At 46.4% G+C, this 20,085-nt stretch overlaps 1 protein-coding gene across 1 annotated transcript in view; it reads left to right on the plus strand.

Moving 5' to 3' along the window:
• LOC121551877 overlaps positions 1 to 20,085 on the plus strand; it is an 83,651-nt gene that overhangs the window by 31,383 nt on the left and 32,183 nt on the right. The window contains exons 2-8 of the mRNA XM_045223752.1: positions 2,334 to 2,531; positions 3,737 to 5,336; positions 6,502 to 6,708; positions 6,884 to 7,007; positions 10,564 to 10,657; positions 17,800 to 17,886; positions 19,594 to 19,710. Coding sequence (XP_045079687.1) covers positions 2,334 to 2,531; positions 3,737 to 5,336; positions 6,502 to 6,708; positions 6,884 to 7,007; positions 10,564 to 10,657; positions 17,800 to 17,886; positions 19,594 to 19,710 — 2,427 coding nt within the window. The remainder of the gene's footprint in view (positions 1 to 2,333; positions 2,532 to 3,736; positions 5,337 to 6,501; positions 6,709 to 6,883; positions 7,008 to 10,563; positions 10,658 to 17,799; positions 17,887 to 19,593; positions 19,711 to 20,085) is intronic.

Genomic DNA, 20,085 nt, shown 5'->3' on the forward strand with positions numbered 1-20,085 from the left:
TGCTTCCATGTGTTTTGTTTGTACTATTCTCCACAGCTGGTCCAAGGAGCAGAAAGCAGGGCGCAACCCCGGAAAAATGTGGCCTAGTTCTTATTGCCGTGACTATCTGAAACAGACATATGTAGCATAGCATATACAGTGTCTTTGGAAAGTATTCAGACCCCTTGACTTTTTCCACATTTTGTGACGTTACAGCCTTATTCTAAAATTGATTAAATCGTTTTTTCCCTTCATCAATCTATGTTCGATACCCCATAATGACAAAGCAAAAACAGGTTTTAGAAATGTTTGCTAATTTATAATAATAACATTTAAAAAATGAAATATTACATTTACATAAGTATTCAGACCCTTTACTCGGTACTTTGTTGAAGAACTTTTGGCAGTGATTACAGCCTCGAGACTTCTTGGGTATGACGCTACATGCTTGGCACACCTTTATTTGGGGATTTTCTCCCATTCTTCGCTGCAGATCCTCTCAAGCTCTGTCAGGTTGGATGGGGAGCGTTGCTGCACAGCTATTTTCAGGTCTCTCCAGAGATGTTCGGGCTCTGGCTGGGCCACTCAAGGACATTCAGAGACTTGTCCCGAAGCCACTCCTGCCTTGTCTTGGCTATGTGCTTAGGGTCTTTGTCCTGTTGGAAAGTGAACTTTTGCCCCAGTCTGAGGACCTGAGAGCTCTGGAGCAGGTTTTCATCTAGGATCTCTCTGTACTTTGCTCCATTCATCTTTGCCTCGATCCTGACTAGTCTCCCAGTCCCTGCCGCTGAAAACCATCCCCACAGCATGATTCTGCCACCACCATGCTTCACCATAGGGATGGTGCCAGGTTTCCTCCAGATGTGACGCTTGGCATTCAGGGCAAAGAGTTCAATCTTGGCTTCCGTCTAGCCACTGTGCCATAAAGGCCTGATTAGTGGAGTGCTGCAGAGATGGTTGTCCTTCTGGAAGGTTTTCCCTTCTCCACAGAGGAACTGTAAAGCTCTGTCAGAGTGACCATCGGGTTCTTAGTCACCTCCCTGACCAAGGCCCTTCTCCCCCGATTGCTCAGTTTGGCCGGGTGGCCAGCTCTAGGAAGAGTTTTGGTGGTTCCAACCTTCTTCCATTTAAGAATGATGGAGGCCACTGTGTTCTTGGGACCTTCAATGCTGCAGACATTTTTTGGTACCCTTCCCCAGATCTGTGCCTCGACACAATCCTGTCTCGGCGCTCTATTGACAATTCCTTCGACCTCATGGCTTGGTTTTTGCTCTGACATGCACTGTCAACTCTGGGACCTTATATAGACAGTTGTGTGCCTTTCCAAATCATGTCCAACCAAATTAAATTTCCCACAGGTGGACTCCAATCACGTTGTAGAAACATCTCAAGGATGATCAATGTAAATAGGATGCACCTGAGCTCAATTTTGAGTCTCATAGCAAAGGATCTGAATACTTATGTAAATAAGGTATTTCTGTTTTGTTATTTTATAAATGTGCAAATTCTAAAAACCTGTTTTCGCTTTGTTATTATGGGGTAGTTTGAGTAGATTGCTGAGGATATATAAATAAAAAAAATCCATTTTAGAATAAGGTTGTAGGCTGGCTTGAGCAAAGTCAAGGGGTCTGAATACTTTCCGAAGGCACTGTATGTAGTAAACACTACCATCATGCATGACTTTAGTGCACAACAGTGTCATTTTACACAGCTTCTTCTCTATTGGGACCTGTGATGTGATGGAGACCATACATTTCTTTGTTCTCTCACTCATAGTCTGATCAGACCCTGACCCTTCCCCTGCTTGAAGAGTACCAACTTAAATTAGGTGCATTTTAGAAGGACATGAAACACTCACAGAGGACAGAGCTAAGTATATCCAGAGAGGCTTTCTGATTAGTTAAATTCCACACTCAAACAAAAACCTTGATCTTCCAAACCATCCGTTTTTAATTTCCCTCGAACTAAAAATGAAGTCAGAGAGTGAAATGATTACATTTTATAGGAATGTTTTGGTTTTGGGGCATTGTTCCTTCTTTGCAGCGTTCCAATCATGTTTTGATGATGTTGATGATTATGCTGAATATGAAGACACAACTAGAGGCTACAATGCCCCTAAAATTATATCCATACAGTTAACTCTACAGTACTTCAAAGTTCAACATTTTTTGGGGGATTTGGGATTTGCACTCTGGCAAACATACCTGCAATGCATTTCAATTGCTGCAATGAATTACAATTACATTATCATTCACTCTTTGGTCATGCACTCCTATCTTGTATAAAAGTGAAATTAAACTAAAATATTCCTCTTTCGCTCTCGCTCGCTCCCTCTCTCTTTCTCTCCTCACTAGAATCCAGAATCCCTGGACCCGTCCATTCAGAGTGCCCTGTCGGCCCTGTTCCCGCCCTTCGAGGCCACAGCGCCCACCGTCCTTAGTCAGCTGTTCAGGACCATCGAGGAGCGCTACCACGGTGATGCACTGCACTGCCTGCTGGACTTCCTCATCCCGTCCAAACGCCTCCTGGAGATCGTGCAGCAGGCGGCGTGTGTGAGTACACCCACACACACACACGTACATAGATGCCCATACAAACAAATGCATATATACACACTCACTCACTTTCACTCATTCACTAACTCACTCACACACTCACACACACACACGTACACACACACACATACGTGCATAGATGCCCATACAAACAAATGCATATATACACACTCACTCACTCACTCACTCACTCACTCACTCACTCACTCACTCACTCACTCACTCACTCACTCACTCACTCACTCACTCACTCACTCACTCACTCACTCACTCACTCACTCACTCACTCACTCACTCACTCACTCACTCACTCACTCACACACACACACACACACACACACACACACACACACACACACACACACACACCACACCCCATACACACACCTCTCTATCTCTCTCAGACAGATAGACACTCACACACACACACACACACACACACAGAGAGAATAGATGAGGCAACTTGACATCAGTAACAGTAAAACCGCAGAGGTTCACAGCTGAGGTTCTAACTGCATTACAAAAAAAGAGAACAAAAGGTTTACTTGTCCATCAGGGGATAAATCCAAGCTGTTGTTTATGCTTCATGAATTCTGAAATCTATTATTTTCTGTGGATGCTAGCCAGACACGCAACTGAGTTGACATCGCTCAGCAAAGGATCATATTTTATTGTTTCTCCTCAAAGAGTGTACAAAAGAAAACAGTGTAGAATCCCAGGCATTTGTCTTTATTGGAAGCTCAAGAACGGTCGGGTTTAGACCAGAATCAGTTTTCCATAACCACAGCTCAGTAGTATACACACATAAAGCTGAATTTGAGGTGAAATGAATGGTGAATCTATCCTTCCCTCATTGCATTCCAGTCTGTCAAATGCAATTTAAAGTAGACATAAGCCTGATTTGTTTGGGATTCTAGTCTACTCACATGGCACATGTTACATAGCTTAAGTGCACCCCTAGTGGGCACCCAAGATTTTAAATGGTGGATCATTTAGTATTTTTTCTTCTAGTCCAGCATTAACACACCTGATTAAACTAATCAAGGGTGTTGATAATTGGTTGAGATCAGTTGCGCTGGTGCTGGGCTTGAACAAAAAAGTGCAGTCCTACCGCAGGACTGATGATGAAAAAACACTGACCTAAGAGATCGTAAATCCATGCAACTTACCCCCCTCTCCAACCTCTCCCTCCCTCTCCCCAGGCTGCGTACTCGGATGTGCTTTTCCGTTGTGAGGGCTGGCCCCTGTGCCTCCGCAACAGAACCGTGATCCAGCTGGCCCCGCTCAACCCTCTTCTGCTCCGCCCCGGAGACTTTTACCTGCAGGTGGAGCCCTTTGGAGAACAGGCAGCCCGCATCGTCCTCAAAAGTCTCCTGGAGGAGGGCTGCCGTGAGGTGGAGGAGACCCCCATCCCCGAGACCTCTTACCCCTGCATCTTCACCCTTGACTGGCTGAGGGAGGTGAACGATGGCCGCCATGGCACCCCACTGTCCCGCTGCATGCTTTCCACCGACCAGGGAGTGATGAAGGTGCCCTGGGTACAAGTGGCTATTCCAGAGTTTCTGGACAAGCCCAAGACCATGACTACACCTAGTGTTATCCGTGACGTTCCGTTTGAGCCGACACCGTTGCAGATTCCCTCCTCTTCCAACTCTACCTCTTCCGCCCTTTCCCTGGAGACCATGATCCTTCCTGCCAGGAACGGGATCTCTGTGTCCTTGCGACTCATGGATGGTACCTCGAAACTAATCAAGGGGGACCACGAAAAACCCATTCCCAAAACGCGTGCCAAACCACTAGTCAAGCCTGTGGGCTGGGTGTCGCCCAACACCTGGGACACCAGCCGGAACTACCGCGAGATCGAAGGTGACTACGTGGATTTAGTGGAGTTCGCCAAGGAGAAAGAGTCCATTGCGGGACGCAGTAAGACTCCCAACTCTTCTAATCCCCCTTTGTTCAAACCAGTCAGGCCCCCTCCACCTGTACCGCTCGGGAACAGCACCCCCTGTGGGCGCACCCTCAGGTTTTCAGAGGAGCCTTGCAAGCCGTGCAGCCAGAGGAGGCTAGGGCAGGAGCCTAGTGGGCAGGAACTAAAATGCAGGTACAGAGACTCATACCTAGCAGCACTGCGCAACCCAGTTCCCTTTGAAAGGGGGAGCGTAGGCCTGCTAGCTGCTCTGGATGAGTCCGGCCCCTGTGAAGTGGAGGAGATGGGCTTCAGGCGTCACGCCAGAGGTCCAGGTCAGGACACTGGGGAGTGCTGTAACCACTATAAGGAGCCTATTGTAGGTCACGAGCCACACCAACATGGACACTTCGGTAAGGAACCCCCATTGGTCCTAAATCACATACCACACACATCCATCGAACCTGCTATAACTCACAAACCAGGAAAACATACTAAAGAACCTCAAATCATTCATAAACTGTGCCAAGTGGCACCCCATCTTCAGACAAACCACATAGCCCATCAAACGGGACCTGACTCAAAGGTAGCGTTACCTCCGGCAATCTCTCACCCGGTCGTGGTTGATGCCTGCGAGTGTGACTACACCTCCAAGCCAATTTGGAACCCGGAGGCGGTGAAAACCATTGGTAAACACAAAGCCAAACCCAGGTCACTCTCCACTGTGTCTGAGAAGGCCAGAGGAAGTCCTCTGGTCCATAAACTGAACAACAGGAGCCACAGTGACATCTGCCCAGAGATGATTCCCCCCAGTGCCCAGGTGGTGCAGTGTGAGAAAGGCACGGCCTTCGGCCCGATGTCCCCCAAGCTGGACAGACGGCAGTCTGCCAAGAAAGGTAATAGTGACTATCTACATACCATATTAGAACGTCTCTCATTTGTCAGACGACATTTCTTCAGTTATCAGTTTTCAGACGAAACAGCTGGCAGTTTCGTCTGACAGATGAGTGACTTCCTTATGTGAATGCCGTATCTGTGACCACTGTGATTCCTCTTCCTCCTCCCCTGCTCTCTGGTCTGTTCTCCCAGGCAGAATGGCTGCAATCACGTCATTCCAAATACCAAGTGAGAAGGACAGAAATAGCTCTTATAAGGCTGTACTCTGAGAAGGGGCCATTAGGCCAGTGTCCATTGGCTATGGTAGTAAACATGACATTCCTTTAATGGAGAGAAACAGTTCCTGTTCCCTAAGCCTTCACAAGGGCCCTAACAAGCGCACTCTTTTGGACTGCCAGGAGCTAGGGAGGAAGTAGAGTGCACTGTCCCCATTTCCTATTACTCCCTCCCTACACCCTCACAAGGGCACTCAGAGGTCTGGAGACATGCTTATCAGAGACTATTGGACTGGTGAGGGAGAGGGAGCACAGACAAGCCTTTATTGGCTCTGGAAGAAGTTAGGGTGCTAGAAATCAAAGCCAGGCTTAACAGCCTCAAAGTGTTTGGCTACAGGGAGAGAGCATGTCCAATGCAAGGCTGTGCATTGCGTAGCTGTGGCGCGTAAGGATAAGATTTGCATGAAAGACAGCCATTGAGATTTATATCCGAAAAAATAAATGCTCCCAGTGCTAAAAGGCCAAAGGTCACTGAACAGGATATACAGTGACTACAATAAAGAATAGTGTCAGAATTGCTTTGAAAATGCCGATCTATTGCATGTCTGATCTTTTTTGATTTTGAAACAATTGGACCAGAAATACTTTTTAGTAGAGCATTGTTCTTCAATCCTGGACATTGAGAAATCTGTGTGTGCAGGCTTTTGTTTTAGCCCAGCACTCACATACAGTATGTGATGATTAGTTTTAGTTGGATGAGATGTGTTGGTTCTAGACGAAAACAGAGGTCTGCACAAAGTCTTGAACCACACTGATTTAGTTGATTAAAATGATGAAGACATAAATCAGAGACGCATAATAGAGAAGATGCAATGCATGAACGCAAACATTGTCTGTCTTCCTGGTTAAATTGACATTCATTTGATCTGTCATTTCTTTTCATCACAAGATCCCCAGCCTGGCAAAGTTGAAATGCGGACTATTGCACCCCTCAACGGACCTGACACCAAACCCCAGATCCCAATGTCGAAGCCCTCAGCGCCCCCCATCCAACCCCCCTCCCCCGTATCCAGATCTCCTCCATCTCCCCCCACCCAAGACTCCATCTTCAGAAGGATCAGCTGCCTGCTTCAGCTGGACATCGTTAGCCTACCAGGTACAGTGTTTGTTCTGCATTGCGTCCAGTGTTACCCAGTGTTGTCCAATAACAAACACTCGTTTTCAGTTGCAAAGCATGTTGCTACGGTCTGCCCTTAAGAATACTACCCTGGTCCACACTTTTCTTCATCTAACCTCTCCATGACACCCGCTCTTGTCTCCTCCACCCCCAGGGAGCAGAGACAGAGTTGGCAGGGCCGTGCTGGAGGTCCATGGGGACAGGCAGGGCTGGACGTCTCCTCTGCTGTCCGCCCATGAGGTGTGCAAAGTGCTGCTCTACCTCCACTCCATCCCCAGGTAATACCAATCAATCCCTAATCATCTTCGGTGATAGTTCAATGGAGTTTACTGTATTTGATTTTGTATAGGGTGTAGGTGATCAACTAGTCTGGTCTGCCCACCCTTACCTTACTATAATATCCAGTCATGCATGTTTTGTGTCCATTTACAACACATTGAAAACACATTGTGTGAGATGACCTACAAAATTAATGACATGGCAGTGAGTATTTTACATTGTTTGGAAATCATTTAAGTTACCCTTTCAGCATTTTCTAATGCAAGTTGTCAAACATTCCAGCCATGGATTTTTGTTTATATTTTTTCACCACAGGGGGGCAGTAGAACATTACTGTACATGTCTCATACACGCATTATTGAATATTCTAATAATGCATCCTATTTATATAATGAAGATGAATTCGGAGGACAGAAATTATTAAATATTAAAGCATTAGACCTATCACTAAAAGCTTCAGTCATACAAAAGTTATACTTAAATCCGAACTGGTTCTCTAGCAAATTAGTAAGATTGTCTCACCCAATGTTCAAGAATGGCCTTTTTCCCTTTATTCAGATTATAACCTCTCATTTTCAGTTTTTTAGAAAAGGAAATAATCTCCCAAATCTAACTATTTCTAAAACAAGCCATAGAAAGTTGGTTGCAATTTCATTTGAATCCTCCTTTTGTAAAACATCACAGTACAGTTGAAAAATATATGGCAAATAGAAATCCTATATGGATGGTGTTAACAGATAGATGGGTGGTGTTGAATGGAGTTGAAGGATGGGACTAATAACAACTAACAACAACTAATAACAAGTTAACTAATAATATAAGCATACTGTGTCCATAATAAGTATATAGGTTGTAGGTTGGGAGCTTTTGTGAAAGAACACGGTTAGAAAGATATGGCATATACAGTGGGGAGAACAAGTATTTGATACACTGCCGATTTTGCAGGTTTCCCTACTTACAAAGCATGTAGAGGTCTGTAATTTTTATCATAGGTACACTTCAACTGTGAGAGACGGAATCTAAAACAAAAATCTAGAAAATCACATTGTATGATTTTTAAGTAATTAATTTGCATTTTATTGCATGACATAAGTATTTGATACATCAGAAAAGCAGAACTTAATATTTGGTACAGAAACCTTTGTTTGCAATTACAGAGATCATGTTTCCTGTAGGTCTTGACCAGGTTTGCACACACTGCAGCAGGGATTTTGGACCACTCCTCCATACAGACCTTCTCCAGATCCTTCAGGTTTCGGGGCTGTCGCTGGGCAATACAGACTTTCAGCTCCCTCCAAATATTTTCTATTGGGTTCAGGTCTGGAGACTGGCTAGGCCACTCCAGGACCTTGAGATGCTTCTTACGGAGCCACTCCTTAGTTGGCCTGGCTGTGTGTTTCGGGTCGTTGTCATGCTGGAAGACCCAGCCACGACTCATCTTCAATGCTCTTACTGAGGGAAGGAGATTGTTGGCCAAGATCTCGCGATACATGGCCCCATCCATCCTCCCCTCAATACGGTGCAGTCGTCCTGTCCCTTTGCAGAAAAGCATCCCCAAAGAATGATGTTTCCACCTCCATGCTTCATGGTTGGGATGGTGTTCTTGGGGTTGTACTCATCCTTCTTCTTCCTCCAAACACGGCGAGTGGAGTTTAGACCAAAAAGCTCTATTTATGTCTCATCAGACCACAAGACCTTCTCCCATTCCTCCTCTGGATCATCCAGATGGTCATTGGCAAACTTCAGACGGGCCTGGACATGCGCTGGCTTGAGCAGGGGGACCTTGCGTGCGCTGCAGGATTTTAATCCATGACGGCATAGTGTGTTACTAATGGTTTTCTTTGAGACTGTGGTCCCAGCTCTCTTCAGGTCATTGACCAGGTCCTGCCGTGTAGTTCTGGGCTGATCCCTCACCTTCCTCATGCTCATTGATGCCCCACAAGGTGAGATCTTGCATGGAGCCCCAGACCGAGGGTGATTGACCGTCATCTTGAACTTCTTCCATTTTCTAATAATTGCGCCGTTGTTGCCTTCTCACCAAGCTACTTGCCTATTGTCCTGTAGCCCATTCCAGCCTTGTGCAGGTCTACAATTTTATCCCTGATATCCTTACACAGCTCTCTGGTCTTGGCCATTGTGGAGAGGTTGGAGTCTGTTTGATTGAGTGTGTGGACATGTGTCTTTTATACAGGTAATGAGTTCAAACAGGTGCAGTTAATACAGGTAATGAGTGGAGAACAGGAGGGCTTCTTAAAGAAAAACTAACAGATCTGTGAGAGCCGGAATTCTTACTGGTTGGTAGGTGATCAAATACTTATGTCATGCAATAAAATGCAAATTAATTACTTAAAAATCATACAATGTGATTTTCTGGATTTTTGTTTTAGATTCTGTCTCTCACAGTTGAAGTGTACCTATGATAAAAAATTACAGACATCTACATGCATTGTAAGTAGGAAATCCTGCAAAATCGGCAGTATATCAAATACTTGTTCTCCCCACTGTAGAAGCAAACCGGATGGATATCATGAAAATGATCGGAGAGGTTGAGAGCAGAAGTAGTTCAGGAGAAAAAACAAACAAAATATAATTATTGTAAAATTGACTGTGTCCATAAAATGTATATAGTAAGTATAAGCTGGACGTAGAGGCCTAAGCATTGTTGTTCACTAGTTTACTCCAATTAGGGAAAGGGTGGTGGGGTTGAAAATAATAAAGGGGAATATATATATATATATATAAACATGGGGGATTGGAAGTGATGCAGACAATTACATTGATGGAAGTTACAATCTATCTGCAATATTAAGCTGATCTACCCCCCCCCCCAAAAAAAATAACACAAAAAAATTAATATACAAAAATAATAATGCATCCTTCCTTCCTTCCTTCCTTCCTTCCTTCCTTCCTTCCTTGAAGGAATCACTGACCTGACATGGTTTGTGGACTCAGCATTTACGTTTTAGTAATTTAGCAGTAGCTCTTATCCAGAGAGACTTACAGTGCATTCATCTTAAGATAGCTATGTGAGACAACCACATATCACAGTCGTAGCAAGTACATTTTTCCTCAATAAAGAAGCTATCAGCAAAGTCGGTGCTAGTAGTGCATGTATTTGTGTTAATTTTTTTAAGCTTTACCCCCAGCTGACATGGTCTTGCAGCCGGGACTGTTTAAAAGCCAAATGTCCTCATAGTACACATGTTACAGTCTAATCTGTTTACACAGCTTTAATAATGGACACACTTTGAAGTTGAAGGTGACGGCTGCCTGGTTAAAATAGATAGGCCCTTTAATGTTGTTGCCTTTATGTCCCTCATTTAACCCGTTATGATGCATCCCATCCTGACAAACCACAATGACAGCCTGTGTATGTGTGTGAGAGAGCCCCTTTGAATTGAATTGAGGGGTGGGGTGGAGGAGACATCGACACAGGCAGAGGGAGAGGAGAGGTGAAACCACTGAAATGATACCTCGATCAGGTAAAGTGAGAATGCCAAGATAGTTTGAGCACCTTTTTAATGTGCCCCAACTCACTTCCCTGTATTTTCATAGGAAAGAGGTGCAGGACCTGGGAATGACAGTGGTGATCGACACCAGGAAGAAACCTCCTCCCTCCTTCTTCTACAAAGCCCTACTGATGGTTCAGGTTAGGAAAATAACAGTAATTCCTTCACATTAAGAGTCAACTGTCAAACTATAATCCATCTGCCGATCTAGATTCTGAGATAAAGAGTTGATAGTGGGGTGTCATACCATGAGGTATCTAGTTACTGGGTGTTAAAGGTCATGAACAGTCATGTTTTTCATGAAATTGTATGATATATGAAAGAAACTAGATTCAAGTATGATGACCAAAGTATGAAAAATGACAGTTGTTTCTACATTGATAAAATTTGACCATAAGGTTACTGGTCCCCTACCCCAAAGACATGTATTCATTTTTAAGGGGACAAGGTGACATCACCTTAACTCTCATTTTAATACACCAATGGTAAATTGATATTATCTTACCTAATTGAAATAAGTACCGCCTTGTAACCAACATCAGAGAAGGAGTGGTTGCAGAGGGGCGTGGTTTATATAGCTAGATAGCTACTCTACTGGTCCCAAAATTTGACTGTAGGATGTAAGCAAACATAATTAAAAGGTTACCCTATTCATCTACGGCATCGATACTTATATGCAATGTTCCCTTTATTTATTTTTCGGCACAGAGCTAATTTCAGGTCTGCTGAGCACAAACTTGAACGTTGTGAAAATTCTGTGCAACTTCCAGCGCGCGTTTACTGTAAACACTGAGGCGGTAACCACTTTAAGTTACAGTTTTAACAGTGGACAAGTAGGCTTTTGTAGCTATTTGATCATAATGTAGGCCTACTGTGACGAGTACTGAGTAGACGAAGAGGCAGGATGCAGACGCAGGTATTAACAAGGTAAAGGTTTACTTAACAATGAGAAAGAGAATAACAAAGAGCGAGTAAAGGACACAGCGCTAACAATTACACACAACAATGAACGAACAGTCCAGGGCTATATAGTGGTGGTGATAAGATGATGAGGTGCAAGTGCGCTGGAGGTGATTAGGGTGCGTTGGGTTTCCATTCCTGTGTTTGCCGAGGTGGTGCACTCAGACCGGTGACTCAGTAGACCGGCGAATCAGAGCGCTGGAGAGGAGCAACGTGAGGAAACGTGACCCCCCCCCTTCCTGGCCAGGAAGACGACCCCGAAGACGAGGAGCGGGCCAATGGTGGAAGTCCCGAATAAGGTTGAGGTCCAGAATGTCCACTGCCGGAACTCAGCTCCTCTCCTCAGGGCCAAACCCCTCCCAGTCCACCAGGTAATGGAGCCGTCCCCCATGGAACCTGGAGTCCAGCAGATCCCTCACAGCATACGCCAGACTCCCGTCAATGTCCAGGGTTGGAGGGGGCGTACCCCGGTGGACGGCATATGCCAGAGGACCACCGGCCTGAGGAGAGACACATGAAAAGTAGGTGAGACACCGTAGTGAGGGGGAAGGAGCAGCCAGTACGACACCACATTAATCCGCCAGAGAACCTTAAACGGCCCCACAAACCGGGGGCTCAGTTTCTTGCAGGGCAGGCGGAGAGGGAGGTTTCGAGTGGACAGCCAGACGCGATCACCAGACTGGAATACGGGAGCCTCCCTGCAGTGGCGGTCAGCTTGGTCCTTCCGTCGACGAATGGCCCTCTGGAGACAGACATGGGCGGCGTCCCAAACCTGTCCGGCCCTGCGGAACCACTCATCGACAGCGGGCGCATTGGTCTGGCTGGGTGTCCAAGGGGCCAGGGCCGGCTGGTACCACAGGATGCATTGGAAGGGAGTGAGCCCCGTGGAGGAGTGAACGAGGGAGTTCTGGACATTTCTGCCCAGGGAAGAAACCTCGCCCACTCACCCTGCCAGTCCTGACAGTGGCAACGAAGAAACCTCCCCAGCTCCTGGTTCATGCGTTCCACCTGCCCATTCGACTGAGGCCTATACCCAGAAGTGAGGCTGGCCGTGTCCCCGATCTTCTCCAGGAAAGCTTTCCACACTCGGGAGGTGAATTGGGGGCCACGGTCCGGGACGATGTCCTCCGGAAGTCCATAGTGCCGGAAGACCTGTTGGAACAGGACCTCATCAACCTGGAGAACAGAAGGAAGAGATCTACGACCACCATGACAGTGGTGAAGCCGTCAGAACGTGGGAGGTCGGTGACAAAGTCTATGGACAGGTGAGACCAAGGTCGATGAGCCACTGGTAGAGGAACTAGTTTGCCTGCCGGGGCGTTCCGAGGTGTCTTCGTTTGGGCACATACGGAACAGGAGTTGACATAGCAAGAGACATCAGAAGCCAAGATTGGCCACCAGTATTATTGTGCTAGAGAATGCAGGGTGCATGTAATACTGGAGTGCCCTGCCATAAGGGTGGTGTGCGCCCAGATCAGCAGGTGGTAACGGACACTGGTGGGTACGAACACGTGCCCCAGAGGTGCGTTGGCGGGTGCTGTGTCCTCCTGAGCCGCCAGGTGGATGTCTTCGTCCACATCCCAAACGACACGTGCAACGATGAGAGATGGGGGCAGGATAGGACCCCCCAGATCCTTCCTCTCTCCGGTATGTTGCATCCTGGAGTGTGCGTCGGCTTTCACATTCTGGATCCTGGCCTATAGGAAATAATGAATTGAAAGCGAGTAAGACATTGGAACCACCTGGCTTGACGAGAGTTCATGCGTTTCTCTGCCCATATGTGCTCCATATTCAGGTGGTCAGTATGAATCTGGAATGGATGGACTGCACCCTCCAACCATTGTCTCCATTCCTCCAAAGCGAGGATCACCGCCAACAGCTCCCTGTCTCCATCAACATAGTTCCTCTCTGCGGGGTTAAGCTTTTTAGAGAAAAAGGCATAGGGATACGTTTTATCTGGATTACCGTGCCGCTGGGAGAGGACCGCACCCACGCCTTCCTCTGATGCGTCCACCTCCAGGATGAAAGGACAAGATGGATCTGGGTGTTTTAGGATGGGTGCTGTGGTGAACCTCTCCTTCAGCCTCTTGAAGGCAGCGTCAGCCTCAGGGTTCCAGGCCAGCTTCTGAGGCCCACCCTTAAGGAGAGAGGTGAGCGGAGCCGCTATGGAGCTGAAGGACCTGATGAAACGCAGGTAGAAATTGGCGAAGCCCAGGAAGCTCTGTAGGCGCTTGATGGTGGTGGGGACTGGCCATGACCTGACAGTGTCCGTTTTCTCTCTTTCCATGAACACCCCCTGAGGACTGATCCTGTATCCCAGGAAGGAGATGGCCTGTTGGTGGAATTCGCATTTCTCCACCTTCACCAACAGGCTGTGTTCGCGGAGACGGAGTAGGACAGCTCGGATGTCCCTGACGTGCTCCTCGAACGTAGCCGAGTAGATCAGGATATCTCCGATGTACACCACCACCTGTTTACTCAGCATGTCTCGGAATACGTCATTGACGAAGGACTGGAACACAGAAGGTGCGTTGGCGAGGCTGTAGGGCATGACGCAGTATTCATAGTGGCCTGAGGTAGTGCTGAATGCCGTCTTCCACTCATTTCCTTTCCGGATTCGGATCAGGTTGTAGACACTTCTCAGGTCCAACTTGGTAAAGTACCGGGCCCCTTGTAGCTGCTCGACGGAACCAGAGGGAGGTGGTACCGGTACTTGTAGTCAATGCACGGCCTCAGTCCTCAGTCTTTTTTGGCAACGAAGAAGAAGCTGGCGGAGGCAGGAGAGGTAGAGCGTCTGATGAACCCCTGTTTCAGGGTCTCTGCCATATACTTCTCCATGGCCTCAGTCTCAGCCATGGAAAGGGAGTAAATGCGACTCTTCGGGGGGTGTTGTCCCTCCAGCAGGTCAATGGCGCAGTCCCAGGGCCTGTGACGAGGGAGCCACCTAGCCTTTGATGAAGAGAAGACATTGGAGAGATCTGCATACTCACGTGGAATGTTGGGCTGGAGGGCGGACTCCGGACTCTCCACTGACGTGGAACAACAAACCATTGGCAGGCAGGTCTTTCGACATGAGGTGGACCAGGCTGTGATCCTCTTGGTGATCCAATTGATGGTGGGGTTGTGTAGTCTGAGCCAGGGCAATCCCAAGACGATCCAGTGAAGGGGTGACGTGATGATGTGGAATGACAGCTCCTCGTGGTGGTCCGGTAGTGTGGGAATGGTGATGGGGAGAGTGACGTGCTTAATGGTGCTTGATCCCAGTGGTTTATTGTCCAGCAAGGTGACGTGTAGCGGAGAAGGCAGTGGCACGGTGGGCAACCCCCATTCAGAGACCAGTTCCCTATCTATAAGGTTCCCCACTGATCCGGAATCTATCATTGCAGTGGAAATGGAAGAGAATGAATAACCAGTCACCGTTATGGGAACTAAAAACAATGTTTTTGTGACAGGAGATAACGTAACACTCACGGAGCGGCGACGGGAGTCATACCGCCTAGATTGGAAGCCGCCAGGAGATCTGTGGTCCGTGGTGGTGTAGGGGGTGCTGCCCACCTCCATGGGTGAGGACTCGGAGGCAGGGCGGCTTCCATAGCTCAGATGGGGTGAGCGTCGAGGCTCCAGGAGGTGTTGGGAACGCCGTCTGTCTCTCAACATGTCGTCAAGACGGATGAACGTGGCGATGAGGGTATCAAGGTCTATCTCATTGTAATGACATGCGAGTTCCGTCTTGGTGTCCTCCTGTAAGCCTCTCCTGAAGGCTGTGCGCAGAGTACGCTCATTCCACCCGGAAGACGCTGCCACTGTGCGACAGCTCAGAGCGTACTCGGACGCGGGCCCCTCTCCCTGTTGTAGCTGGAGGAGATGCTCACCCCCGTCCTTTCCCTCCGTGGGATGATCAAACACCGCCCTGAACCGAGCGAGGAAGGTGGAGTAGGGCCGTAGCCCAATCCAGCGCCTTTCCTTTAAGTAGCGAAATCACCAGCGCTAACCTGGCTTGGTCAGATGGATATGCCCCAGCATGACGCGCCAGATAAAGTGAAACCTGTAGCAGGAAGCCGCTACATTTAGTAGTTTTACCGTCATAGCGCTCCGGTAGGGCAAGGGTTCCCCCAGAAAAGGGTGATGGCATGGGAACAGGTGGATTGGGTGCACTCGCCGCTCCCTGAGGTGGAACCGGAACGCTGGGCAGATTATGCAGAGTTTGGAGCACTTCCTGCATGACGGTGTTCAACTGGGCAAGCTGCTGCTGTTGCTGGTCGATGCACTAGGAAAGTCCTGCTGCATCTATTTTTATGAGTGGTGTGTAATTCTGTGACGAGAACTGAGTAGACGAAGAGGCAGGACGCAAATGCAGGAATTAACAAGGTAAAGGTTTACTTAACAATGAGAAAGAGAATAACAAAGCGCGAGTAAATGACACGATGCAAACAATTACACACAATGAACGAACAGTCCAGGGCTATATAGTGGTGGTGATGAGATGATGAGGTGCAGGTGCGCTGGAGGTGATTAGGGTGCGTTGGGTTTCCATTCCTGTGTTTGCCGAGGTGGTGCGCCCCGCCTGGGGCTCAGTAGACCGGCGAATCAGAGCGCCGGAGGGGAGCAACAGGAGGAGACGTGACACCTACCAGAGTGGCCTACCATCAAAAACACAAAGAAAATGCATCCCATAACATTTTAACATGGAAATAGCTGTTCTAACATTCAGCGTATAGTATCAGCCAATGTTTGGTGTTCAATGTAGGTCTACATTCCATGAGACTTTTGAAAAAAACATGCAGGGTTTGACATTAACCTGTTTATTCACTTGTCCTTCAGACAAGGACGTGATTGAAAATGTTTTGATTTGTTTGATGCAAGAAACCACCAATTAACAAAATAAAATGCATTATTATTCCCATACCATTATTACAGAGAATCAGACAAATTATGCTAGACTCTGCCTATTGGCTACTTAGCTAATTCAAGCCTGTCTCAAGATACAACACTGCCCCTTTGAGACAAAAAAAAGCTCTTTACTTGAGTCGCTTTTCAAAGATGTCTAGAAATGTACACGTTTTGTGCTCTTGTAGGAAGCAATCACTCCCCTATTGCTGACTACAAATGATCTATAACTGGGCTAATAACTCACTAAATAGCAAAGGATATGAACAAAATGTGCACACGTGGCTACATGCAGCTCTCACTTTGCTCTCAAAACAAGCGTGTCTAATCATGACCGCTCATGCTGTAAATACAGTCCAGTTCAAATTGAATGGCACAGATCCATATATGGCAATGGTCTATTTGCATATATGCCTACTGCAGCTCTGATTGGTTATGCCGCACCGGTCTGTGTAGAGTACGGGTGTGTGTCAATGCAATAGAATCCTACTCCGATGTGTTCTGCCTACCACAAAATCTCTTGCATAGTTAGTTTTGCATACTAAGTCTTGCATTGAAAGTGACTAATATTGCATTGATTCGATCACAATTGCCACAGTAAAGGGAAACGTTGGTAGTTTTAACTAACAGGGAAAACTCTAGAAAGTTGAGTGAAGTTCAATCTCGTGCTTCTCATGGAGGCTGATATTTCTTCTGCACGGCAGTCCCGGGGAGCTGCGTGGCAGTCCCGGAGCTACTGCACTCTCGCACCCAGCTTAGCGGGGAACATTGCTTATATGTTCATCTGTGTCTGGTTTTAGCTAGTTGCTAGTAGGTCTTCATTTGTGTCTGGTGTTAGCTAATTACTGGCTAGCTAGGTCATTAGCCAGCATGGAACAAAAGGGGGGGAAGGGTCGTTCAAAACTCTGATGCAGTTGTCAAGTCAACACATCCATCAGTGCTGCTGGGAACCGCATCACTAGAGACATGCCAAACGGGAGATGTATAAAATATATATATATAATTGACGCGTTTCAATGTTTGATTTGCTTTGTGTATCACCAAATTTGCTTGAGATGATTTTACTGCAACACTGCTCACTGCATCCAAGTTACTTGACATTTGCATTTCAAAGAGCTGTCAGTCAATATAAACTCCCTGCCCACTCAGCCTGTCTTTTCAATCTTCCTGGTAGTTAGCCATGCGAGAAATAGTCATTTTCAGAATGACTGTTCAGGACCTTTAAAATGCTTTATGGAGGTATCTAGTTACTGGGTGTTAAAATGCAGTATGAAGGTATCTAGTTACTGGATGTTAAAATGCTAAACAACCAACATGTCTATACTGAAGAACAAGAGATGCAAAAATGTTTCAATGGAACCTGCATTCATATTGCATACATAATGAGGATCTGCAATGATGTCTTGTCCTGACATGTTTCCTTATTGGTCCATAGGAACAAGCCCTGCATACAGTCCACAGTGTGCTGATGCTAGTGGATAAAGATACAAGCCCTCGCCCTGAAAGACACCCTGGACTACAGGTCAAAGGGCATACACACACACGTACAGTGGCTTGCGAAAGTATTCACCCCCTTGGCATTTTTCCTATTTTGTTGCCTTACAACCTGGAATGAAACTTGATTTTTTGTGGATTTGTATAATTTGATTTACACAACATGCCTACCACTTTGAAGAGTCAAAATATGTTTTATTGTGAAACAAACAAGAAATAAGACATAAAAACAAAAAAACTTGAGCGTGTATAACTATTCATCCCCCCAAAGTCAATACTTTGTAGAGCCACCTTTTGCAGCAATTACAGCAGCAAGTTTCTTGGGGTATGTCTCTATAAGCTTGGCACATTTAGCCACTGAGATTTTTCAAAACAAAACTGCTCCAGCTCCTTCAAGTTGTACCACAGATTCTCAATTGGATTGAGGTCTAGGCTTTGACCAGGCCATTCCAAGACATTTAAATGTTTCCCCTTAAACGACTCAAGTGTCACTTTAGCAGTATGCTTAGGGTCATTGTCCTGCTGGAAAGTGAACCTCCGTCCCAGTCTCAAATCTCTGGAAGACTGAAACAGGTTTCCCTCAAGAATTTCCCTGTATTTAGCGCCATCCATCATTCCTTCAATTCTGACCAGTTTCCCAGTCCCTGCCGATGAAAAACATCCCCACAGCATGATGCTGCCACCACCATGCTTCACTGTGGGGATGGTGTTCTCGGGGTGATGAGAGGTGTTGGATTTGCGCCAGACATAGCGTTTTCCTTGATGGCCAAAAAGCTCAATTTTTGTCTCATCTGACCAGAGTACCTTCTTCCATATGTTTGGGGAGTCTCCCACATGCCTTCTGGTGAACACCAAACGTGTTGGCTTATTTTATTCTTTAAGCAATGGCTTTTTTCTGGCCACTCTTCCGTAAAGCCCAGTTCTGTGGAGTGTACGGCTTAAAGTGGTCCTATGGACAGAAACTCCAATCTCCGCTGTGGAGCTTTGCAGCTCCTTCAGGATTATCTTTGGTCTCTGTTGCCTCTCTGATTAATGCCCTCCTTGCCTGGTCCATGAGTTTTGGTGGGCAGGTTTGTTGTGGTGCCAATTTCTTTCATTTTTTTAAATAATGGATTTAATGGTGCTCCGTGGGATGTTAAAACTTTGTCCCTGACCTGTTTGGAGAGCTCCTTGCTCTTCATGGTGCCACTTGCTTGGTGGTGCCCCTTACTTAGGGGTGTTGCAGACTCTGGGGCCTTTCAGAACAGGTGTATATATACTGAGATCATGTGACAGATCATGTGACACTTAGATTGCACACATGTGGACTTTATTTAACTAATTATGTGTCTTCTGAAGGTAATTGTTTGCACCAGATCTGATTTAGGGGCTTCATAGCAAAGGGGGTGAATACATATGCTCGCACCACTTTTCCGTTATTCATTTTTTAGCATTTTTTTAAACAAACAATTTTTTTCATTTCACTTCACCAATTTGGACTATTTTGTGTATGTCCATTACATGAAATCCAAATAAAAATCAATTTAAATTACAGGTTGTAATGCAACAAAATAGGAAAAATGCCAAGGGGGATGAATACTTTTGCAAGGCACTGTACACTAATCTGAAAGCAATAGGAGGGATGCGTCCTTTCCTCATCTTCAAAGGCTGCAATCTGCGACTATTGAGACACGTCCACACAGGCCCTCGCTCTGTAATATGACTGACCCCTCCCCACGTGCCTCCTGTCAATCAGATGGACATGGTGACCTCTCTGAAGGCCCTGCACAAGCTGGTGGAGGGACAACAGCTGACTTCTGACCTGGGCGGGACCTTCCCCTACAGCCACACTGATTGGCTGCAGTTTCATCAGGTGCAGTAGAATATTTATAAATGGTTTTAGCATATGTAATGGCCTCTTTAAATAATTTGTATGGTCAAGATTTCTAGAAGTTTACCAAATAGGCTATACAAGTGTCATTAAATACATTTTACATCGTTGTTGACGGATGTAGGATCTTAATTCGATCACCCTGTTGCAGGAGAGCTTTCCTGCAATTCAGGAAATGTAAAACTTGTAGTGTAGTTGTGGTGAATGATGGACGGAGTCAGGTGCAGGAGTAAAATAACCGGATGCAGATTTATTCCTTCCAGACATACAATGCGCCTACAACGGCAATCGAAACAGGTACAGGGGAAACAATCCTCCCTGACCAAACACAGTCTCAGAAAATACAATAAATGTAAT

Source organism: Coregonus clupeaformis, chromosome 12 (assembly GCF_020615455.1).
Source record: "Coregonus clupeaformis isolate EN_2021a chromosome 12, ASM2061545v1, whole genome shotgun sequence".
Lineage (NCBI taxonomy): Eukaryota > Metazoa > Chordata > Actinopteri > Salmoniformes > Salmonidae > Coregonus > Coregonus clupeaformis.